This window comes from Rhizophagus irregularis, chromosome 14 (genome assembly GCF_026210795.1).
Source record: "Rhizophagus irregularis chromosome 14, complete sequence".
NCBI lineage: Eukaryota > Fungi > Glomeromycota > Glomeromycetes > Glomerales > Glomeraceae > Rhizophagus > Rhizophagus irregularis.
Window position 1 is genome coordinate 951,371 of NC_089442.1, and position 25,703 is coordinate 977,073.

The 25,703-nt window shown below is 24.2% G+C and overlaps 6 protein-coding genes across 6 annotated transcripts; 3 read left to right on the forward strand and 3 right to left on the reverse strand.

Moving 5' to 3' along the window:
• Positions 1 to 929: 929 nt before the first annotated feature.
• On the forward strand, positions 930 to 3,988 carry OCT59_005899 (uncharacterized protein; the record flags this gene model as incomplete). Its single annotated transcript, XM_025309114.2, has 9 exons — positions 930 to 1,011; positions 1,095 to 1,115; positions 1,193 to 1,374; positions 1,474 to 1,931; positions 2,016 to 2,126; positions 2,223 to 2,938; positions 2,998 to 3,217; positions 3,293 to 3,396; positions 3,522 to 3,988. The coding sequence occupies 9 exons, from the start codon at positions 930 to 932 to the stop codon at positions 3,986 to 3,988; spliced, it is 2,361 nt and encodes a 786-aa protein (XP_025183912.2).
• A 1,149-nt stretch (positions 3,989 to 5,137) lies between these two features.
• OCT59_005900 (Ubiquitin-conjugating enzyme E2 4) lies at positions 5,138 to 6,111 on the reverse strand (the record flags this gene model as incomplete). The annotated part of the gene is made up of 6 exons (XM_025314986.2): positions 5,138 to 5,235; positions 5,306 to 5,347; positions 5,426 to 5,531; positions 5,609 to 5,686; positions 5,773 to 5,868; positions 6,088 to 6,111. 6 exons carry the CDS (start codon positions 6,109 to 6,111, stop codon positions 5,138 to 5,140), a joined length of 444 nt encoding a protein of 147 aa, XP_025183911.1.
• Positions 6,112 to 7,285: 1,174 nt separating this feature from the next.
• OCT59_005901 (uncharacterized protein) lies at positions 7,286 to 8,158 on the reverse strand (the record flags this gene model as incomplete). Its single annotated transcript, XM_066140921.1, has 6 exons — positions 7,286 to 7,533; positions 7,614 to 7,647; positions 7,702 to 7,753; positions 7,842 to 7,859; positions 7,974 to 7,994; positions 8,092 to 8,158. The coding sequence occupies 6 exons, from the start codon at positions 8,156 to 8,158 to the stop codon at positions 7,510 to 7,512; spliced, it is 216 nt and encodes a 71-aa protein (XP_065997763.1). The 3' UTR covers positions 7,286 to 7,509.
• Positions 8,159 to 14,062: 5,904 nt separating this feature from the next.
• On the forward strand, positions 14,063 to 15,682 carry OCT59_005902 (uncharacterized protein; the record flags this gene model as incomplete). Its single annotated transcript, XM_066140922.1, has 1 exon — positions 14,063 to 15,682. The coding sequence occupies one exon, from the start codon at positions 14,063 to 14,065 to the stop codon at positions 15,680 to 15,682; it is 1,620 nt and encodes a 539-aa protein (XP_065997764.1).
• A 5,755-nt stretch (positions 15,683 to 21,437) lies between these two features.
• On the forward strand, positions 21,438 to 22,089 carry OCT59_005903 (uncharacterized protein; the record flags this gene model as incomplete). The annotated part of the gene is made up of 2 exons (XM_066140923.1): positions 21,438 to 21,996; positions 22,079 to 22,089. The coding sequence occupies 2 exons, from the start codon at positions 21,438 to 21,440 to the stop codon at positions 22,087 to 22,089; spliced, it is 570 nt and encodes a 189-aa protein (XP_065997765.1).
• A 2,187-nt stretch (positions 22,090 to 24,276) lies between these two features.
• Positions 24,277 to 24,630, reverse strand: OCT59_005904 (uncharacterized protein; the record flags this gene model as incomplete). The annotated part of the gene is made up of 1 exon (XM_025331708.2): positions 24,277 to 24,630. One exon carries the CDS (start codon positions 24,628 to 24,630, stop codon positions 24,277 to 24,279), a length of 354 nt encoding a protein of 117 aa, XP_025183909.1.
• Positions 24,631 to 25,703: the final 1,073 nt, after the last annotated feature.

The window sequence follows — 25,703 nt, forward strand, 5'->3', positions numbered from 1 at the left end:
ATACATAAATATTTAATTGAACAAAGCTTTTTTACTGCTTTATCATAAGAAGTAAAGTTATAATTAAAGTATCATGATCATATTGAACTTTCACGAAATGGTTGTGAAAAATGTGCATGTTGACGGATCTTGTCCAAAATTCTAGACTTCCTCTTGACATTTATTACAAAGAGAAACACTATAATATTTTTCACATGTTAACATTTACGATTAAAACAAAATGAATCGATTAAGAGAATAAATATTTTTCATTTTTATTTTTAAATGAAAATATCAAAAAGGGAATCTTTGCAAATGAGTAAATTGGAAAATTTACGAATATTTATACTTGCCAGTTATTTTAATGTTAGGTAATGATCGTTTTCATGGCATAACAACGTACAAAAGCCAGTCGCAATTATTATATTCGTAAGATTTTTCAAGGTTTTAATTTTGGTGTTAACGATCGATTATTCAGTGTAAATGACCTGGTCATTTGACCTTTTAAATGATTTATGAAATCATTTGTCATTATTCATAATCATTTGTCATTTGGGTCATTTCAATCATTTGATTTTGATTGGCTAATATTTATCACATAAATAATCATGTGACTATAATTAAAAAATAATGAATGTAGTGTAGGCAAAAATTATAATGCTGGCCAAAATTACATTAAGGTCATTTGTCATTTGTCATTTGAATTATTTGGTCATTTCAAGTCATTTGCCGAACACTGAAATAATTAGTAATTGTTAACTATATCGGGAAATGTTAAAATTTAATTCGAGTGACAATCTATGACATAGCATGATGCAGAAGATCGTCAAGAAAATGAATATATTTTAATGTTAGTTTTTGATCGACTACCGCTCTTTTCATTCCCAATAAAATAATTCTTAAAAAAAATATATTCCCTCCCTTATTTATTTATTATATTACTTTTCAAGATGCAATTTTACGGCCTGTGTTGTGTAATTAAGAATAAAGAAACTCCAATTCCTTTACAAAATGTTGTAGTTAAAGCTAATAGTAAGTTTAATCTGATAAGTCTGGTTTAGTTATTATGTAATCGATTAATTTTTAATATTCTAAAATTCACTTAACGATTATAGTTGTTGACATGATAACTGAAGGTTTGTTAAACTTAGTAGAATAACTCATATATATATATTTAGGCAAATATTTTAATTCTTTTTTTTCTCTTATAAAGTTACAATCTGCCAAACTTATAAAAATATTGAAAAAGATCCTATTGAAGCTCGATATAAATTTCCCATTCATGAAGCTGCAGCAGTCTGCGGATTTGAAGCAGATATTGATGGACAAAGGAAAGTAAAAGGTATCGTAAAAGAAGCAAATAAAGCCGCAAAAGAATATACCGAAGCAATAGAGGTAAAAATACTTTTAAAAAACTAATTTTTAATATAAAGTATTATTTATTCATATATTTACATATATTTACATTTAAGTTGTTTTTCTCAAATTGATTAGAAAGGGCATGGCGCATATTTGTTAGAATCTGAATCTGCAGACATATTTCAATGTTCTATTGGAAATATTAAATCTGGACAAACTATAGTCGTAAAGATTACGTATGTTTCGGAACTTAAACACGACTCTGAAACAGAAAAAATCCGATTTGTTCTTCCAACTTATATCGCGTCAAGATACGGCTCTTCTACTTCAACATCATCCTCAGATTACGGGAAAATTCTTAAGCCTGATTCCGTGTTATATTCTAAAGAAGCTAATTTTTATTTAGATCTCACTGTTACTTGTAGAATGACTTCAATTATTCAAAATATTGAATCACCTTCACATAAAATTTCTACTGAAATGAATATTGACGAAAATCCTAAAATTTCAAAGATCACTTTAGTTGATCAAATCACTTATTTAGAAAAAGATTTTATTCTTGTAATTAAAAGTAAAGATCTTGATCAACCACGGTAAATACAAATATTTATATTATCTATTTGTTATTAATTCATTCTTAAATATAATTAATTATTTAATTTTCTTGTATCTTTTAGTGCTTTCCTTGAATACAATCCCGAAACGCAAACTAACTGTGTTATGTTAACTTTGGTTCCGAAATTTTCATTGAATACAACTATTACTGAACTAATTTTTGTCGTTGATAGGTATGATATAATTCAAATTACGCGTGATAACTTTATTGAATTCAATTAACATCGATAATATATATAAATTTCTTTTTTTTGGTTAATATGGGATAGATCGGGTTCAATGTCTGGTGAACCTATGAAGAAAGCTGCGGAAGCACTGGAATTATTATTACGTTCAATTTCTGAAGATTGTTACTTTAATGTAGTTTCATTTGGAAGTCATCATGATTCTCTTTTCTCTAAAAGTCAACTTTATTCTGAAGAATCATTATCTGAAGCTATTAATCTTGCTCAAACGATGTCTGCAGATTATGGAGGGACAGAAATTTATAATGCACTAAAATGGACATTTGAAAATTCAAGAAATGATATGCCAACTACTGTATTTCTTATTACAGATGGTGAAGTTTGGAATGTTAATCAGATTGTAGAACTTATACGTATAAATGAAGAAAAAAAGAATAGTGACCTACGTCTTTTCTCGTTAGGAATTGGTGATGCGGTTTCTCATCACTTAGTCGAGTCTGTTGCTCGTACTGGTAAAGAATATGCTCAATTTGTAACAAATAGTGAAAGGATGGACAAAAAAGTTATTGGAATGTTAAAGAATGCATTGAAACCACCAATCAAGGATTATGAAATTACTTGGACTGACAATAATTTCTTAGAATCAACTAAAGATAAAGAACCAGATATGAAACAAGATATTAATTTTACGAGTGATAATGTATCATCATCAACAAGTGATATCTTTATTGATTTTAAAGTTCAACAAGTTCCATATTTCATTCCACCAATTTATCCTGACGTTCGTTTTATTGTTTATTGTATTTTGGCAAAAACATCGAACCATGTAAAGTTATTACTTTAAAAGCTACTTCTCAAGATGGTCCCATGAAATTTGATATTCCTTTGGATCCTGTTACATTACAAGGTTCAATTATTCATAGATTAGCAGCAAGAAAACTTATTCAAGATCTTGATGATGAAACATCATTTCTTCATAAGAATCCTAAAAATGTCGGCAAAAATATTCCAGATTCATTGATTAAAGATAATATTGTTAAACTTGGTAAAACTTTTAATTTAGCGTCAAAATATACAAGGTAAATCTTTATTATGATTTAATATGTTATATAAAGGTAAATATCCACATAATATTTATGACTTTTTTTTACCAGTTTTATTGGAATTGATGAAAGGATTAGTGAACCTAATGAAGTTCTTATTAAACCAAAGCAAATATATGTCCCCCAATCTGTTCCCGCATCTGGTTCTCACGTAGGTTGTATCAATTTTGCAATAATAATCTTTAAAAAAAAATTATATTGTTTTCATGTATTTTATAAACAATTCTTAAAAATTTTTTATTTTTTAATGGAAAAATTCTAATTTAATAATGTTTATCAGGTGCCACAGTTGTAAAAATTAGGCATTGTGCCATAAAATCAACGGGTGGAAAAGCTCCCACAAAGCTACCAGATTCTCTAGCTTCTCAGCTCGAAATTAAAATTAATCATAAAGAACCAAATATTAAAAATCTATTTGAATTTTTAGGATTACAATCTTTTAATGGTAAATTCTTACCAAATGAATCATTTTACAATTTTTTTTATAAAAATGATTTAAATGATTTAAAACAAGAAATTAAAGAGGAAATTGGAGAAATTAAGGAAATTGAAGAGGTATTAAGTACTTGTATTTCTATGAAATATCTTGAAATAATTATGTTTGAAAACTTTAAAGATGAATGTGAAATGTGTTATGAAAAAGCTGAAAAAGCTTTAAAGAAAATGGTTGAAAATGATGTAAAAAGAAATGCTATTTCTGAAAAAGCTAAAAAATGGATTCATAATTGGGTCAATGAGCAAGAGTGAAGAGAAAAGAGATTAAAAAATAAAAATGTTTTTTAGCTGAATTATTATTATTATTATTATTATTTTATCATTTTGCTTTATTTTTGTCATATTGATTGTAAACATTCCATATGTACTGTATACAAATTAACGATCTTTAGATAGAATTTCAAAGGTATTTACTTCAAAGTTTTTTGTTCTTTCTAATAATATATATTAATATAATCCAGCTGGATCTTTGCTAATTATTTCAGCCTTAATAAAGATCATTATCGTTCTTTGTGCGACGTCAACTTTAAAAAAATAGAATTTATTTTAATGACTTATTCCATCTATAGAAGAAAATAATTATGGTGACATATATTATCTAATTTTTCTGTACTTATCACGACCACCATAGTTTTATAAATTTTAACTTAAATTAAACCTAATTATACCTAAACCTATTCAATCAAAGATAAAGGCACTCGACAGACGGTAAATTAGGAAAACATTTAGCAGGATAACGTTTAGCTTTAAAATCATAGTTTTAATAAATATAAAGTTACTTGGTAATAAAATAAACTTTATTTAATTATTAACCTGATACTGTGGTCGAAATAATTGAAATGATCATGAAAATTAGCTAAAAAAGCTTTGATATTCACTTTTTTCAATTAATTTTAAAAAGTTTATTTTAAAATATTGTAAGGAGTTATATTTTTTCAATTTTTATAAATACTTTGAATTTTCACATTAATGAAAACAAATTGAATAAATTGAAAGTATAACATTTATAACGCATTTTTTTTTTCCAATGAATATTGTGGCAAAGTACTTGATATAATTTAATGGCATAGGTAAACGTAGGCTTATATTATTGGTATTGTATACGTAACATAATGCTAAATATCAACTTTTTGATGTTACCATCAGAGTTATCTACAACGAGACAGTCGATCAAAATTATTTCTTGATATTCATTTGTCTGTATGGAGTTTGTCAAAATATTTAACTATTGACTTTAATTATATTTAAGTAGTACGCAACGCACAATCATTTAATTTATTTTCATTATATAAGTCGTACAAATAGGATATAGACGGATAAATCTATTAATTACCTAATATTGAAAACGAGAAATTTCGTAATAAAAATGATACCATATCAATAAAACTAAAGTAAAATTATCTAACTAGCAAATTTGCGAGTCCATTCTCGAGCATTAGCTTCATAACGAGCACGATTATGTTTGTACTCTTGAGCAATTTCAGGTACAAGTGGATCATCTAATTAAGCATATATATTTAATATTATATTTGAACAAAGAATAGCAGCTGAAAATTTATTGTTACATACCTGGATTTGGATCGGTGAAAATTGATGTTATTGACAAAAGAACTTAAAAAAGGATAAAAGGTTTGATTAAATTTTGTTTGCATGAAATCATCATAATTATTTTTTTTTATGGATATTTACCATTTGAAATATTTAACGCTGGTGACCAGTTTTCTTTTAGAATATCCAAACATATATTTCCTCTATCATTAATATTCGGATGGTAGATCTTTGTTATAAAATTCACCTGTGTTTACAATATATCATAAATATTTTAATAAATTATTAAAATGTACAAAACTTAAACTTCAATTATAAATATACCTTTGGTGGTTTAAAGGGATAATCCGTAGGAAAGCGAATATCAAGGGAAAATACACCACCTGAGTATGGAGTATCAGGCTAATTAAGAAAAGTAGTTGGATTGAATTAGTTATGTTTCGTCTATGCAGATAAAATCACATGAATTTGACTTATATTCAACATACGGGTCCTATAATTTTTGCTTCCCATTTAAAAATATCATTTCCAATAGGACCAGCACTACAACATGATGGCGGGTCATGTTGTAATTCTAGCAATTCCTAATAGGAAATATGTATGTAAAGAATAAAAGTAATTTAATAAATAATTTGTCCCAAAGAATCCGAGTTGATAATGCAAAAAATTCTTAAAAAAAGAATATTCTTTCTTATCATAATGGACAACTTTGTTATTGTACACTCTTTTTTTTTTAACGTACAGCGTTTTCAATTATATTAATTTTAAATTCATTACACGAGAACCATTTCATGTTACTTAACTCTTTGAATTCTTTTAAGAGCCATTTCGTTTGTTAAAAAAAAAAAAAAAAGATTTATAATGATAAAATGTGAGAAGGATGTCCTTATAAGTTATTTATAATATGTGAGTCATGTAAGTTAAGGTACGACTCTTTTGATCCTAAAAAAGGAAATTATTTTTGCAAATAATTTTTTTTTTAAAAAAAATAAGGAAATAATGAATTTTTATTATTTATTCCTAATTTGCTTGTGAAAAAAGCCTAAAATCCATTTTCTCCTGATTATTTCCGTAATTAGATATAAAGACATGTGAAATAAAGAACCGTTGTGAAACTTATTTATTAAGGTTTGTATTATTATCACACAAAGATAATTTATGACACTTAAATAAATTTTGCTACGCCTTGCTAATTATTAAAGGGCGATCGCACATATATTAAACCTTACAGTCCTTACACCACTACAACAAAGTAAATTAAGAAATATACATTATTACACCTAACATTTTATTATAATTATAAACTATTTGATGATAATGGATGATTTTGAACATTTTCTTTAAATAAATTTAATTTTATAGATATTTTTCCTAAATGATGACTAATTTTTGTAATCTCAAATGACTTGTTAAAAGAAAAAAGAGTTGATATACCAATAATTTTTATTCGTTATAACGTTTAAAATAATTTATATTAAAATTTAGTAAAAAATAATTATAAATAAGGAATAATAGTTTAAAATTATTAGTACGTTATTAATAATAATAATATTTTATCCCATACTTGTCCTTCACGGTCATTAAACGAGGACTGGCCCTTATAATTTTTTTAAAGATCTGTAAATTATTTTAAGACATTGTATTTAATATACTTTGTGCTGTCATAAAACTTTAAAAAATCCATAATAAACCATAATAAATTGACTCTATATTATAAATTGGCCAGAATTAGAATGGAATACAATATCTTAACGTTGTCCGCAACCAAAATAAAATTTAATCTGGATTATAAAACCGCAGCAATATAATAAAGGGCAAGTTTATCCGCATGATGTCATGCCATTTGACCAGTTCAGAAGTATTAGAAATATTTCAGGATTCGGGCTTTTTAAAGAATTAAGTATCTGACACATTGATATCGTATCTTTTGTCTCGGATAAGAAATCACAAATATGAATCATTTATACATTTACAGGTAAAACAGGGTAAAATGCACATTAATAATTTATAGTAAAATGCAATATGTTACAAATTTTATTAACAAATGAACAGTACCCCGGACAAGCGGCGTACTGATTGGTTATTGACAAAAATACTTTAATCCCCATAAAGGACGAGTAAAGGAAAAAAGAAAATATCACTCTCACTTTTTTTTTGTTTTTTTTCAAAAAAAAAAAAAATGAAAACGATTTTATTTTTTATGTAAAAGGTCCATTTCTTTTTTTCTAAGTGTCTGAGAGAGACTTTTCCTATGTTTTTTTAAAAATAATAAAATAAATAAATATAATCGTGTAATACATTTGTTTTATAAGAATTCTGTTGTTATTACCTTGACTTTAGGAATCAAAGTAATGGGAGTATATCTTCATTAATCGAACTGGCGGGAAAGGTTATGTAACAACTTGGAATAAAGAAACCCGAGAAAGATCCTATGCTTCCTTGGCTTGCGGGATGGAGATGGTAAAGTTACTGTATCGCAGATGCGAATACTGTTAGTTATTGACAAACTTGAAGTCCCCGAAAAGGACGAGCTATGTTAAAAAAAAACCATCACGACCCCAAACTTTCACATTTTCTTTTTTTTTTTTCTGAAAATGTTTTGTCTGTATGTACTGTAAAAGGTTATTTCTTTTGTTCCAAGTGTTATGAGAGGTAGTTATCTGGCGTTTTTATTAAGGCGAATTTAGACTGAGTTTTGGTGTGTGATCCGCTAAGAATAATCGTGAATAAATGAATAAATGAATAAATAGAATCGTTAGTGATGTGTAATACATTACATTTTTTTATAAGAATTCTGTTATAATTACCTCGAGGAGAGACCCCTACGAGAAAGGTTAAAATAATAATAGAATGAATCGTGCGAGACGAATTCATGACTGAGTTTTAGTTTGGGTTCTTTAAAATAATGATCTGCTAAGAATATACGTGAAGTTGTATTCTGGAGAAGTTTTTGAGAGGACAAGCTAAACAAATAGTTAAAAAAAAAAAAAAAAATTCGCGACCCCTATTCTTTTTTTTTTTGTGACAAAGTCCATTTCTGGTATAAAGAATAAAGAGAACTGTGCTTCTTAAGCTTGCCGGATGGCGAATTTAAAAATTTGGTTTTATCAAACGCACTAACGTATAAAATGGGTATACGCAAAAGACGTATAAAGGGTTTCGTAAAAAAATGTAGTATAATGACAAAAAAATAAAATTAGGGCGTAAATGCCCGTTCATCTTGTATTAAGGAAAAAAATAAAATGAAGTCTATATCAGACGTCCATTTTGTATTAAGGAAAAAAGAATGGAGCTACCGCTCAAAATGGATTTTTTTTTTTTGGTTTTTTTAAAAAAATTTTCTATTTTTTTTGGATTTTTTAAATTTTTTGTTAAGAAAAAACCCTGAGACCCGTATACATACATATATATATAAAAATTTTTCACGTTTGGAGTAAATGATTTTATTTATTGATTCCTATTTACCATAAATAAACGTAGTGTCGAAACTTCTTAACTTCTTTATCTTCAGATGAGAATTATAATCTTAGATTATGAATAAAATTTCGATCTCTAACAAATGATAGATTATGAAATTGGCAATTAATAAAACTAATTATAGTAAAGAGGTAAGGAAGATATAAAATAATCAAAAGTTGATCAATGTTGATCAATGTAATTGACATCAGCCCATTCCCTATTATGGCGGATAAAAACTTGATATTCCTATGTTTACTTTTCCTTATGGAATTACTTTTGACCAAAATGTACTAACCATTTGATTTTAAATTTTTCTGATTTTCTCACCCCTGAAAGTAAATAATAGATTAGATAACGCATTTATATCATTGTAAAGTGAATATTTGTGAATTTTTTGCGCAGTTTCATAACGGCAACTATTGTATGTTATTATTTTGATTTACTCTATCACTTTTCTTTATTAATTTTAAAATATAATTTATATTTTTAGTAGAAAATAAACAAAATATCAATGTTTTTGTTGTGTGTCAGATGACGATCTGCACACAGATGACGAACATTTTATTATATCCTTAAAGGGTTAATGCAGTATTAGTCATCTGATGCGCATCAAGAGTGTGTTACTGCGTTTAAAGTTTGCTTTCTCACAATCGACCAGTTCCACATAAAGCCCTCGTATAGAAATCAGAATCTTATACAGAAAGAATATGAGTTGTTCCAATTTAATAAGTCCAATTCTAATTTTGGCACAAAGGTGTTTTTATATTATTTTATTGGTCAAATTAAGTGGTACATTATATTCAACAAATGTTTATTTACACCGTGACCGTGTATGGTGAGTCGGTAATAATGATAATTTAACAGAGTAATTTATGAAATTGAATCTGAAAGATGGCTGCACAATTTTGAAATTTAATAGTTTCGAAGTTCGAACTAAATTAATAATTTTATTATTAAAATATCGATCTTAAGAAAAATAATTTGTAATTGATACTGTATATTACTATGTGTTACATACTATTTAATTATCGTAATAAACGAGTTATAGTTTACACTATTGAGCTTATACGTTTTTTCATTTTTGTGAGAATTCTTTATCACATTTAACACATTTAAAGTGATGTATTGGCAACATAAAACTAGAGGATTCTGGTATACGAAAAAATGAAAATCCAGTGATACTTCTCCCTTGAATGCCAAACGTTTCTTATTCTGTTACTTGGGAATGGTACTTTGCGTCTAATATTCTTTACTGAAGTCTGCTCAGCCATATCGGCTACGAATATCATGTTCAGATTTAACAATCTGTAAATCAAATGGCTTTGAGGAAAGTTTCATTTCACAATTATGTAATTCCCGTATCTTTAATGAAAATTCAAATTTTAGGTATCTATTTCTGTTATTTTTAAAGTTAAAATGGAATCTAATTCTTTTGATCTCAAATTAAGTACGCTCAATTCGCCCCATGCATATGTTGTTGTGATGCGGTGGATTGTATATCAAGATATTGTAACTTAAGACTTTCCAACTCTGTCGCTAGATTCTGAATTCATTGTATAGGTACCCTTCAGGTATACTATCTGTTACTCAAGAATCATAACATTTTTTGCATCAGTTAGTAATTGTTTTACCTCTTTACTTATTTCTTTGAAGAACTGATAATTTGCTCTAATTTATTCCACAATTGCAAATTTTCGTTTGCAAGCTTATTACATGTATTTTACATAGTTCTTCATATTATTCAAATAAATAGAGGCCATTGTCTATAGCGAATTCTAAATTTTTGTACCTGCGACTAACTTCTGCGTAAATCATGTGATTATTACATATCACATGATTTTGATAAAATTACAATAAATTATCTGTTATAGTAAATTAAACTTTTATGATGTATGATGTATTTCCACTTTCCATCAAGGTTCCACATAAATCTGATCCAAGGAAAAAGAAACTTCTCAAAAGACTCGATTTTACCAGTTTATGAACATATCCTTATTTCAAAAAGCTAATCATGAATCGGTATTCTTTATAATAGTCAAAGAAATAATAATTTATTCTCCATGTATTGAAAACCTCCACTTTTTTTGTCATTTTAAAAAGAATCTTTATAATGTATACGTTATGAGATCGTTAAAAATTATGTTTTTTGTCCCTATAATAACGTTAAAAAGGTAACGAAAAAGTAATTGCGACATGAACACGGAGTGTTTATATTTTTATCAGCTGAAGAATCAATTCAAGATCCATTTTCTAATTCAAAAAGGTTATTTAAATAATAATAATTATCTTATGCATATTAATATTACCAAAAATAATTATTTTTTTTGTTTAGATGAATGTATTAAATAATATAACGAATGAAATGAATGATTATGAATCTACCTAAACTTACGATGTTTAACGATCAAAAATTCAACTATTTAAAGATTACAAATTAATACTACGTGAAATTGTAGAAGAAATAAGAAAATATTGTTAATAAACGAATAAACGATGGACACAAACAGTTCAAGGATGTTAAAAATTTAGTAACTGATATTAATAAGTATGAAAGACAAATTATGAACCCACGTACTTGGAGCGATTTTACTTATAGATAAAATAGTTAATTATTTACCAATGAAACTTATACCGAAGACACTCCGTGACATGTACTCAAGAATTGATTGTTTTTAAAACAGGTTTAATTTTTTTAAAAGTGATTTTCAAAATTAAGCAAAATGTTTAATGTCTTGAATATTAATTTCTTTTTGAATATTGAAATAATTTATTATGTAACTAGCTGGATGCCCGCGTTTCACGCAGGCATGGCTAATTAAAATTATGAAAATTAGTTGCCTTTCTGCTAAACTGCTATATAAAGTATAGAATGGTTATTAGTATTAATTTGGAAGTTTGTGGTAAATAGGGAATAAGTCTATGGATAGGCAAGTGGGTTTACATTTTATATTGATAAAATAAAATAGTAATAAAACTTGCCCTTTTATGTAATACATTTTTTCATTATAATAGTTATAATAGTTATAGTAGTTATTTTAAATAGGATGAAATATTTCATTATACACATACAATGTTTTTTGTTTGATAAAGTAGGAATATTTATTTGGAGATGTGCAAGTGTTTGATTTAAGTGTATTGTAATTTGATTTGCTATGTAATTGATAAAGCAAAAAAACTGTTGCCGAATTTCATATCATGTCTTCTATGATAAATGTTGTGTATCGGAAACATGAAATAACTAACGCATTGTAATAAGATTTTTAACAAGAAAAGTTTACTTTAATATGAAACTTTGCAGAAACCCATGATTTCACATCAAAATTTTGCATCTAATTAAAAGTAGTAATTTGCTATCTTTAACTAGAGTAATTAAGTATAAGTTAGTGAGCCTTTAAATATTATCTGTTATATTTTATTTAGTTATAATTTATATATAATAAAAATGTATGAATATAAATTTAGTAAAACGTTTTTTAATCAAATTATTATCAAAGAACGTAGCGTAGCATTTTTTTTTTAAATTGTTATCAAAAAAGAGAATGTCCAGTGGTGATTTTCACCAGTCCGATTTTTTGAATTTATAAGATTAATATTAAATTAAACAGTTGTTGTTTTATATGTAAATTTATGAGAAGAAGCGATTTTTCAGATAATTTTGAGAAAAATGTAAAGTTATGATTTTTTAATTTTTTCACTTTACTAAAAGTTATTTTTGACAAAATTTCAAAATTTTGTCATAGTTAACACCAAATCAATATTTGTTAACATATTTATTATTTAAGTTAAAATTTTGCGATCAGTATTTTTTAACTCTGGCCAAAATTAGTATAAATTGGCATTTTATAACTCTGGCCAAATTGTAATTTTTGGCCGGGAATTAAGTGGTGATAATCACCATTAGTAATACCCATCAAAAAATATCACATTATTTTATTAAAAATGTTATAAAAATGCTGCAAACCACTTTTTTATTAATATATTATTTATTAATAAACGTTTTCGCGGCATTTTTAAATAAAAATGGTAAAAAACGTTTTCTTTGTTATTTATTGACTAGCATTTTCGAACGGCGCAGCATTTTTCACATTTTTGAACTGTGTATCAATATGAAGATTATTATTTGGCTGCGCTATTATTGTAACATTACTAGGGCTCTTTAAGTACAGTTAGTGAGCTTAGTTTTAAATATGTTAAAAAAAAAAATCATTTAATTTAATTTAAAAAATTAATTTTAAAAAATACTTCATTAGAAAGTATTATTGTATGTAATTACAAAAATTACTAAAAAGAATAATAAAATTTACTAATGCTTAAATGGAATGAAATATTAAGATTCTTGGAAAATTAAAATTTTGTCCTTAATGACATAAAATCATTTTTTAATAAAAATTAGTATGTTATTTTTTTTATTTGGAATATACTCTTCAATTAGTTTCGTCTAATTATGGAATAGCATAATTTAAAATATTTATTTACTTTCATGTACTTTATATAAATGAATATCATAAAATTCCACTGAAATTAAATAAAAAATATGTACAGAATAAACTATAAAGATGAATTATCAATATTATATAAATCAATAATGAGAATCAAACCTTTGCCTTTCAAATATTATAATTTTATAGCGATGACCTGAAACGATATTGATAAACTAATACTAAACAAAATTTGATCTATATTAATGATTCAGATTTTTAGATTGATAAAAATCATTGTACCATACTGCACTGATTAAGATACTCCGGGTCATATACAAAAAATCTGGTTCAAAGTTGAATAATACCCGCAACGTTAGGTTTGGCATTTTTTACACAATCTTTTTAAATTATTTTAATGAAACAACGTCAGGTTCAGCTTCTTTCATTAATAAAAAGATCTTTTTAATTTTTTTTTAATGACAAAACGTCGGATTCGGTGTTTTTCATTAAAAAATGATCTTTTTAAATTTTTTAAGGAAAAAACGTCAGGTCGGCTGGGTGTTGTTAGCCGAAAATTTACTGCGCCTTCGGCTGAATTTTTCGGCTAACTACACCATTATATATTTACTCTGCATAGAATATTCTATTTCACACTGTTGAAATACTTTTTTATTTAAAGAATCAAATAAGTATAAATGAAATTAAAAAAAAGGTCTAGTATTATAATTTTCGGTGATCATCATCGCGATCACAACATTTTTACGCTCTATTATTAACATGTAACACCACCCAAATTGTGCGACAATACCGGAAAATTAACATTCCGAAGTTTCCGAATTAAATATAATTGCTAAAATGTGTTACAATATTACATTCCTTTTTTCTCCCTTCGTTTACAATGTCATATTCAAAAATATTTTCAGATTTGCCCGAATTAACACATGAAATTATAAAATATTTTAGGAATGATTTTTCAACATTACATTCATGTATTTTAGTTAATAGATTATGGTGTCGTTTATCAATTCCATTATTATGGGAAAATCCATTTTCTATTCCTACACAAAATTATAACTTTATTGGAATATATTTACATGATTTAAATGATGAATTAAAAGCAAAATTAAAAGAAGAGTATAAAATTGATGATAATTTATATTCTTCAAATACACTTTTTAATTATCCCACTCTTTTAAAATATTTATATACACCAAAGATTATTTCTTCTATTAGAAAATGGTCTAACAATGTTATTGAAAACTTAAATATTGAAAATAATTCAGTAACTAAATTTAAGAGATTAATTCTTATATCATTAATTAAAATATTTATTGAAAATGAAGTAAACATACATACTTTTGAAATTCAAGTCAGCCATTATTATTACTATGATGCCTGTTTAGATGATGTCCTTGAATTAATGTTACAAACCCCAGATTTTTTTCATAATATTAAAAATTTAAATCTCCATTTTATGAGTTCCGTATTTGCACATACTACTCAAAATCTTATATTACAAACGATTAATTTACATCAAAATCTTAAAAAAATTACATTATTAGGTTTTTTTATTTTTCCTTTGTATAAATCATTGTTATTATCAAAAGATCATAATCATTCAAATACTTTAAATACAATCATTTTATATAGCATCAATTTTGGAGGTATAACCAATTTAGACAAAGCATTTAAACAATTAAATGTTTTGGAAACTGTTCATATCATTTATTGTACTTTAGATAGTAATTTTATTCAACAAATAATTAACTTAACTAAACCAATTAAGTTAAAATCTTTATTCTTAAATGAAAAATTACAATTTGATGAATTATTACAATTATTACAAAAATATGGTGATTCTATAGAAAATTTTGGAATTAGATTTGGTTTTCTTTTCTTATGTAATCAACAAGATCAACAAATTGAATTAATTACAAAATATTGTGAAAATATCAAATTTCTTAGTTTTACTTTATTTAAAAATTGGATTATTCATCCGTTATTCAATATAACTGAAAATGCAAAACAAAATCTTAATTATCTTTCTATCAGTGTCTCTAATAATTTATCTTCAAAAGATATTGAACTTAGTTCATCAATATTACGAAATTTAGATCAAATACTTCCTCTTAAATTAGAATATTTAAATTTGACTCTTAATATTAAATATATAAATGATCTTGAAATATTCTTAAAAAATTCTCAGAATACTTTTATTAAAAAATTGTTAATCAAAAATGGGGGAATTAATGATAAGAAAGGTCATGATATTTATGATTTTATTATATCTTATATAAAAGAATATATTATGAAAAAGAAAAGAGTCAAATATTTGGCTATTATTAATTATTTCTCAGATGGTACATCAACTATTAGAAACTATGTTAAAAAGGAATTGTTTTCATTGAAAAATGAAGTGAAGGAATTTGAGTTATATGATATCAAAATTCAAAAATATAAAGATTTGGTTATTAATAGTGAAGTAAGTTTTATAGAAGAATTGGAGGATAAATTTTAGAAAATTTTATAAAGTTAAATTTTATTTATTCTTTTTCTTTACAATTATATATTATTTTTCTGCAAATGTATTTATGCTATTAGGTAATAAATAAATATTTCTTTTCTAAAACTATGCGTCACATCACGAAAATAAAAATTTTTTAATCAAAAAAAAAAAATTCGACAATATTTCTTTCCACTCTCCGAAAATTTTCTTATACAAAAATTTATAATTTTTTCTTTTTTTTTTTCGTACGAAAAAGATGCCGTCATGTATTGTACCTCTCAGGACAGTTAAAGGGTTGTAATGTCAACGTATAAAGTGCTTTGTACAATAACTGCATGTACGATTGGGAAAAGTCAGTCTCCGGTAATTTATTTGACGTCTGTTGTACACCTATGTTTTTTTTGATAGTAATTTTATCAGTGATTTTTCAGATAGAATGGTTACATGTTACAAGAAATCTTTTTCGGCGAAATTATCAACCTAATTCTGGTAAAATGATCTGCAGTTCTGGTCACGGGTTATCGCATTAACGTTTAGTGTGATAAAAGTCCAAATTAAACCTATATTTATAATAGGATTAAAATTATATGCACAAAAGGTTCATTATTTATCAAGTCACGTATTTTGGTCTAATTTATTTATTAAAAGTAATAATAATAGCAATAATAATAAATACAAATATAATGTTATTGTTATTCTCGATCAAATCTCGTTTTGTTGATGCAACTTAAGCAAAGAAAAAAAAAATGCCGTGGCACGTTAGAATAAAATTAGTATATAATTGATAATAAAATCTAAGATGAAATAGAAGAAAGATTTCAAATGTCAACCATTAAATAAAGTTAAGTTTTTTCGTTATGCGGGTGACTGATATTTTTTCCTCTCTTAAAATAGCCTTGTCTTAAAAAAAATTGTCTCATGCACCTTCACCTTATTCAAACAATGTCATCAATATGTGCATATTCTAATGTGTATCAGGTTTTCCTTGTGGCATAATACTTTCATAAATATTTTTTAAAATAAAGCTTTACAATCCCATAGTAATATCATCATCATTACCGATCAGTTTAAGGCGGAAAAATACAGTAAGTCAAAATTCAGATATAAAATTCAAAAATTAGCTTTATCACCTAAATAAGCCTCTACTTAATGATTTTTTCTCTGTTTCGTGATTCTTGCTACGCCACAATGATAAAGATGCGATCCGGAAATCTATAGATAGTCCGTCGCGGGTTGAAAACTCACAAATTTATCAGATATCAGTGTTGTATAAAATTGTACTATCGTATATCCCGATTGCAGATATCCGAATATCCGAAATCAATCCTAGTGTTGGCAAAACATTTGTAGTGCCGGCCGGCATTAAATCACGTGACTCGGACGTTGCGATTTTTTGAACAGTATTGTTTCTCTAATTATATTGTATATATATATACAGTACAACGGGTAATAAACGGATAAAGGATTATCTGGCGGATTAATCCGGATTTTATCCGTGACGGCAGAAAATTATCCGCTATCTGGGGTTCGGATCGGATTTAAGGCGGATTATCCGGATAGACAGGTTTCGGATCGCATCTGTTCAGCTTTGTTTGTTGTACATGCAGCACTTATCAACACATGTATTTTTGCATAAATATTATTGCCTGGAAAACAAAAAAATATTTGCATTCTTTTTTATAGCAATGGCTCACAAAGGTAAAAGACACAATACATGAACATTTAATACAAATTAGCATTATTCTAAAATTTTAATCAAATTTCAACAGTTTCAAGTAGTACCAAGGAATCTAAAGGTAACTATAATGATATTAAACAATATAAAATATTAAAAAATTATTTGTAAATGATACCATAATTATAATAATGTAACTTTTACATTAATTTAAACTAACTATGTTCTTATTTAATAATATTATATTAAATAATTTAGCTCGTAAGTTAATAGTTATCTTATAATTGAATAATAACGGAATTAACTTATTTTTGTTATATTTCATATAATTAAATAATTCATTTAATAATTAATAATACTATAGTTGGTAAGTTATTTGTTATTTAAATCATTAGTTTTTTACTTTATTTTACATAACATTGAAATATCTAAATTTTTGTTTAAATAATTATTAATTATTAATAATATTACAGATGGTAAGTTATAATAATTATTGGTATTATATTTATTCGTTTAATATTTTATACAACTCAACTAATTATATATTTTCATTTAAATGATTAGATTGTAAGTGATATATTTAATTTACAGTATGTTTTTATATTATGCTAATATTTAACTAATTAAATAATTAATAATACTACAGGGTGTAAGTTATATGTTATCAAATATTTCTATTATTTATATAATTTAAACTAACTAAAATCATTTATTTGAAAATTATTTGGTAAATTCTTTAGTTGGTAAGTTATAAGTAATTTACTAAATTTTATTAATATAATATTTACATATAGTTTAAAACTAATAAATTTTCTATTTAAAAATTGGAATTTATTTAGAACGTAAGTTATAAATTATTTATTTAATTCTACTATTGCATATTTTCATATAATTTGAACTAATCAAATTCTTTATTTATTAAATATATAGGGAGTAAGTTATTTATTATTTAATTTCATTATTACTTAATAATATTTATAATAATTTAAACTAACATTTAAAATTTATTTAATAATATAGAATGTAAGTTATTTATTTAATTCTATTATTGCATATTTATATATAAATTGCACTAACTAAATTCTTTATTCAAAAAAATCATTTATTAATATAGTTGGTAAGTTATTTATTTAATTCTATTATTATATATTTATAATATATTTACATATAATTTAAATTAACTAAATTCTTAATTACACAATAATATAGTCCGTAAGTTATTTATTTAATTTCATTATTCATATTAAAATATATATATGCATATAACAATAATTTAACTAACTAAATTTTTTATTTATTTAATAATATAGTTCGTAAGTTATTTACCTAATTCTATTATTACATATTATAATATATTTGCATATCAACTAAATTTTTTTATTTAAAAAATTATTTGTAAATTATTTAGAACGTAAGTTATAAGTTACTTACTATTTAATTCTATTATTACATATTTTAAGATACTTATATAATTTAACTAATTAATTTCTTTATTAAAACAATTATTAATAATATATAGCTGGTAAGTTACTTATTTAATTCTAATATATATAATATTTAAATATAATTTTAACTAACTAAATTCTTGATTAATTTAATAATATAGTGTGTAAGTTACTTATTTAATTCCATTATTATATACATATATATAATATTTACATATAATACAACCTAACAATTCTTTATTTGAAATTATTTAATAATATAGCTCGTAAGTTACTTATTTTATTCTATTATTACATATTCATATAATATTTATATACGATTTAACTAAATAAATTCTTTATTATTTAATAATATAGTTCGTAAGTTATTTGTTTAATTCTATTATTGCATATTTATAAAATACGTGCATATAATTTAGACTAACATAATTCTAAATTATTTAATAATATAGGGGGTGAGTTAATATTTAATTTTATTATTACATATTTTACATAATATATATATAAATTTATATATATGATTTAAACTAATTATAATTTTTTAAATTAATGCAGGAAGTAAGTTATTTATAAATTTATTTAACCGTACAGTATATAATACTCATATGTTAATTACAACTAAAACTACTTTATTTATAAAAAATTATTTAACATTATAGGGAGTAAGTTATTTATTTAATTTTATTATTATAATGGTTATATATAATTTAAACTAACTAAATTCTTTATTTAAAAATTATTTAATATAGTTCGTATGTTATTTAGATTATTACATATTTATATAATATTTGCATATAATTTAAACTAATTAAATTTTTTATTTAAAAAACTGTTTGATTATAATTTCTTTAGTTGGTAAGTTACAAGTTATATATTTAATTCTATTACTATAACGTATTTATAAATAATTTGAGCTAACTAAATTCTTTATTTATAACATAGGGGGTAAGTAATTTATTATTACATATTTATATAATATTGTATATAAGCTGAGCTAACCAAATTCTATATTAAAAAAATTTAATAATATAGGGGGTAAGTTTTTTTTAATTCTATTGTCATAATATTTGCGTTTAATTTTTGGATTGACTAAATTCTTTATTTAAAAAATTGTTTAATATAGCTCGTAAGTTATTTTTTTAATTCTATTATCACATCTTTATAAAAATGTATTTGTATAATTTAAACTAGCTAATTCTTTATTTTTGGTGATTACTTTTAGTTAGTAAGTTATAAGTCATTTATTTAATTCTATCGCATATTTGTATAATATTTGCATATTATTTAAATTAAACAAAATTCTTTTATTAAAAAATTATTTGGTAATTTCTTTTAGTTGGTAGGTTATAAATTATTTATTGAATTTTGTTATTACATATTATAATATATTTATATGTATATTAACTAATTAAATTCTTTATTTAAAATATTATTTAATAATATAGGAGGTGAGTTATTTAATTTTATTATTACTTATTTATATAATATTTACATTAATTTAAACTAACTAATTTCTTTATTTAATAGATTGTAAGTTACAAATTATTCATTTTATTCTATTATTACATATTTATATAATATTTACATACAATTTAAACTAACTAAATTCTTTTATTTAATAATATGCTATAGCATGTGAGTTATTAGTTATTTCCATTGTTTTATTTATATAATGTTTATTTCAGTTATAATTTTAGTTAACTGAATTCTTTATTTGTTACTTTAGTTGGTAAGTTATTAATTATGGGTTATTATAAATGTATATTTATACAGAAACTAAGTTTATATATATTCGACTATTAAATCCTAATTAAATTTTAGAGTAAGTGTGATATTATTATTACCATTTTTTTTATAATTTTAAATTTTATATTAAATAATTTAAACTTCAATATATTCAAATTTATATAGATTTGGAAAAAGTGGAAATACGATTATTGATGAATTTATTTCTGAAAAAAGATTAAAATGGATTCCTTATAATAAATTTAAAAATGTTGAATATCTTGATAAAGGAGGATTTGGTGTTATATATAAAGCTATTTGGTTAGGTAATAATGATGAAAATAGAGATGTTGTTCTTAAATGTCATGAGAATTTAAATGACAATTTAAATGAATTTTTAAATGAAGTATGATAATTTATTCTTATTTATTTTTTTAAAAAAAATTATAATTTATTTTATCCTAATGTATTATTGTTATTTAATTTATAGTGGAGATTTCATGAAAGTTGTTTAGATTCAAATGACATTATTAAATTCTATGGATTTACAAAAAATCCAGATACTTCGAATTATATGGTTGTATTGGATTATGCAAACAAAGGTAATTTAAGAGGAAATTTAACAAAAATAATCAAAAATGATTGGAAACAAAAATTACATATGTTGAATGATATTATTTCTGGTCTTGATAAGATACATAAACAAAATCTTATTCATTGTGATTTTCATGATGGTAATATTTTAAATCATAATGTTATAAATGAGGATAAAATTTATATTAGTGATTTAGGATTATGTCGACCTGCAAAATCATTTTTGAAAAAATATGATATTTATGGTGTTGTACCATTTATGGCACCTGAAATTTTAAGAGGCAATTCTCATACTCCAGCTAGTGATATATATAGTTTTTCTATGATCATGTGGGAATTTACATCTGGAGTATCACCATTTAGTAATAGAGAACATGATATTCAACTTAGTTTAAGTATTTGTAAAGGTGAACGTCCTGAAATTATTCAAAATACTCCGCAATGTTATGTAGATTTGATGAAAAAGTGTTGGAATGAAGATCCATTAAAAAGGCCAACTTCTGAAGAAGTTTCAAATATTATTGAAGAATGGATTTATCTTCCTTTTGAAAAAGAAATCAAAGATATTAGTGAAGAATTAAAACACAATGTTATGGAATTTATAAATGCACCAATTTGGCATAATGATCTTGATACTGAATCTCATCCACAAGCACATTATACAAGTCGCTTACTTGATTTCAATAGTAAAAAATTGAATGAAAATCTTGAAACTGAAGATTCACAAGCTAGTGTAAATGTGAATGAATTGTTAGTAAGTGATAACTTGAATGAATATATAATTAAAGATTTGAAGTCTGAAGATTCACAAGCTAGTGTAAATGTGAATGAAGTGCTAGTAAGTGATAACTTGAATGATTATATAATTAAAGATTTGAAGTCATTAGGTATGTTATATAATATATATAAAAAATTAATTATTTATATGAAGTTAATTTTATTTAATTAATTATTTATATATTAAAACAGATGAAAATTAACCAATCAATTGTATTTTTAAAAAAATTCTTAACTAGTTGATATTTTATATCATGCATTCAACAGAAATTGATTTTTATTTTGTTCTTTTTAGATTTATTTAAACACTAAAGCTAAAGTAGTAAAATATTTACATGTTTCTTAGTTTGTAATTTAAATAATTCCTTTTTTTTATATCTTATCTAAAAATATATATATATATAAATATTCTCCTTTTTTTCATTTTATTTAGGATTATTTAAACACTAAGATTAGAGTAGTAGTAAAATATTTACATGTTTCTTAGTTTGTAATTTAAATAAATCAATTTTTTTTGTAAATTATCTAATTATCAACATGAGAAATCAAAATCAATAATTTAAAACTTTTTTACTCACATTTTCAAGAGCTGATGACATTAAAGTTATTTGGAATTTCATTAAGCAAAAATTTTTTAAATCAAGTAAAAGATCTTTATAAATAATGATAGATTGTTAATATAAAAAATTGGTATCACTTAGGCAAGAAAAATTTATGATAGGAATTCCTTAATTCCCATTAGCTTACAATAAAAAAAATTATAATAAAGGCCACCTATACTTATTAATGCATATACCGTTTGCAACCTTATAGTATATTTATTAAATTGTTATTGTAAATTTATATTTATAGTTATTTCCTGATATAGTTAGTATAAACAATAAAAGCAAAAAGTAGCTTTAAAGCTATTGAAAATTTAAATATTTATAAATTTCTCATTATTAGTAGTTGTAAACCATGTATTTAGTGTTCAATTACAAACCAAATTTATTCATGCAAAATAATTAATTTTACATATACTCTATAATTCAGTGTTGAACATATATATATAAAAATTGGGCCAAAAAATGTGTGTCTTAAGAAGGGGAGTTCTTATATAAGAGGTGCCTATAAAGTGGGTTAATTGTATATGTAACTAATTAATTTCTAATTAAATTTATTTTCACTATAATCTAAAGTAAAAGTAAAAATTAATTAATATAAAATGAAAAATAAGCATTGATTATTACTGTTTTGTGATTGATGTTCAGGACTTATTTGCTTGTATTTTTTCTTTTCACTGACATTTGTATTGTCAACTTCTTTATTATCACTATTATCAGTCTAAAATTATCTGCTTTAATAGAATGCCATCTTAAATGCCATTTAAATTTCACTATAACTTTATGTTTTTATTAGCCTCATTGCCAAATGACTTATAGTCAAAGTATTTTAAGAAATTTTGTAATTTTGGAGTAAAATGATATGCAGCAGTACCATTTGCATAATTTTTTTGTAGAGATTTACTTATAATTAAACAAACTGTAGTAAAAGAGTTAGACATGGTAGATCATTCAAATTTTCTAAATTGGTTGAATTAAGTCATCCATCAATAGCACTATAAGATGTCAAGAACACCACCAAAAAATTTTCATTAATGTGACTTGATGAGTTTTGTTGGTCAGATTTATTTTGTACAACATTATCTTATCAAGAAAAAAATTAAAGTGAGGGAACATTTATCTTAAAAATACTTGTGGTTTTATAAAAAAAAAAATAAAGAAATGTTAATATTGATACAGCAAGAGAATCAGAAACTTGCAAAAGTGACCATTGAATAGATCTGACCTCTTCATAATTTTTGTATATCTAAACAGTTCATGATGTTAATTCTCATTATCAGGTAAGCTTTGGATATGTCTTATATTAGAACCCATAGCTCTTTCTTTTCTTGTGTTAAATAAATTTCATTAAGGATTAATTTGATTACAAAAATCATTACTCTCATAAATTTTGATATTTGTTGACTGTTAGTCTGGCTATACTACAGTCAAGTTGCCTATGATGTTCTTGACAGTTAATTTGTATTATACATATATACTCTTATTATATTTTTGTGTAAGAATTGGTTGAAATTACTTCCTAGATAAGTGACTAGTAAGAGCCAGAACTACCATAGTTAAGACATCTGCACTGATTCCTAAAGTTTTTTTGTATTTCAATTTGATATTAAAAAAGTTTAAATCATTCCTTTTGTTCTATGAGTTGTCCTAAGAAATATGCGAAAATGAGAGCTGGAATTCTTTGCTTTAATCATTGAGTGCATAATAAGCATTGGTAGGTAACTTAAACTTTTATTTTATCTTACTTCCTGCATTACTTTAGATCCATGATGATGATGATGCATTCTATTAGGTTCTTATATTATAAAAATAATATATAGTGCCAACTATTTGCACTTCTTGTGCTGATTCTTTGCGAAAGGGTATTTTTGCTCTTGAAACTGGAAAGTAGTACTTGACGCCTTTTTCATGTACCAATCCATATATTTCAATACATTCACCTGCGATATTGACACCAAACCCTATATAATTTCTATTAAGAGGTTCTTTTTCACATATTTTAAAAAGTTTATTACTACCATCCATACAGAGTTGCACCAGTTTATTATGATCACTACGAATTTTTTCATCATCACAATTCCATTTTCCAATCTCAACATATATAATTTCTTCCCATTTATTGCGAAAAAATACACGAATCATAAGATCTGGAAATGATAATTAAAAATATTTTGTAGTACATAATATCCAGATAGATTTTTATATCTAGTATCACCTTGGTTGAATAAAGTTAAAGTATTATTAGTTATATAAGTATACTAGAAAATTCCAAAGTTATCATAATAAATTTCAACAAATAACTTCAAAATTTGAAGTATTATGCTCTGATGGTAGTGAAATAAGAATAGAATATTTACAAGTATAATATTCTTTAAGCTTAAAGCAGATCGTTAATAAATTCTCAATGTTCAACATTATAATAACTAGCCATATTGGAATAGTGTATTATAGCATAGTATATCTGAAACTTTGATTTCTTTTTTAATTTCAATACAAGGAATAAATAAAGTATTAAACATAATTATCTTATAGTTCATATATTAATTGGTTTTTCTTTAAATGCTAATAGTTTTATAAGATAGTGCAACAGATACTGTACTTAAATTAATATTAATAAATTTATAGAAATATAGAAATTTTGGAGTGTTGAACTAATAGTTCATTAATATATTTGGCTTTTTCTTTAAAAGGTCTTAATTTCATAATTAAGGTAATGGACACAGCAATGGAAAGGTCTTAATGGTATATGCTGTTAACAATTGTTCCTTATCAACTCTAAAAATAATTTTTTTTATGTTTAGTTGAAATATTGAACATATATATTCACTCAATAATTTATTTAACATATTTAAATCATCTATTTTGTTATTTTCAGAATGCCTGGTCACTTGTCAAATTTGCTATTCAATGAAATAATTGTTGTTGTATGTCCTGCAATTTTAATCCTGATCCTTGTTTGCTAATTAATATATTATCTATAGCCATTACAGTGATACTTCTGCAAAAGATAAATCATCAAATAGAGGCGATTCAATTTTTTTATTTGTTATAAGTTGTTTCATGCCGTTAGATAAATACGGAATGATAACGTTGAATAGATTAGGCATTTAGTTTATATCAATGTTATTGAAAGGTGCATTATAATTTATTTTTAAATTAGAATATATAATTTATTCAAAACATTATATAGGTGATCATCATATAGACAAATAAGT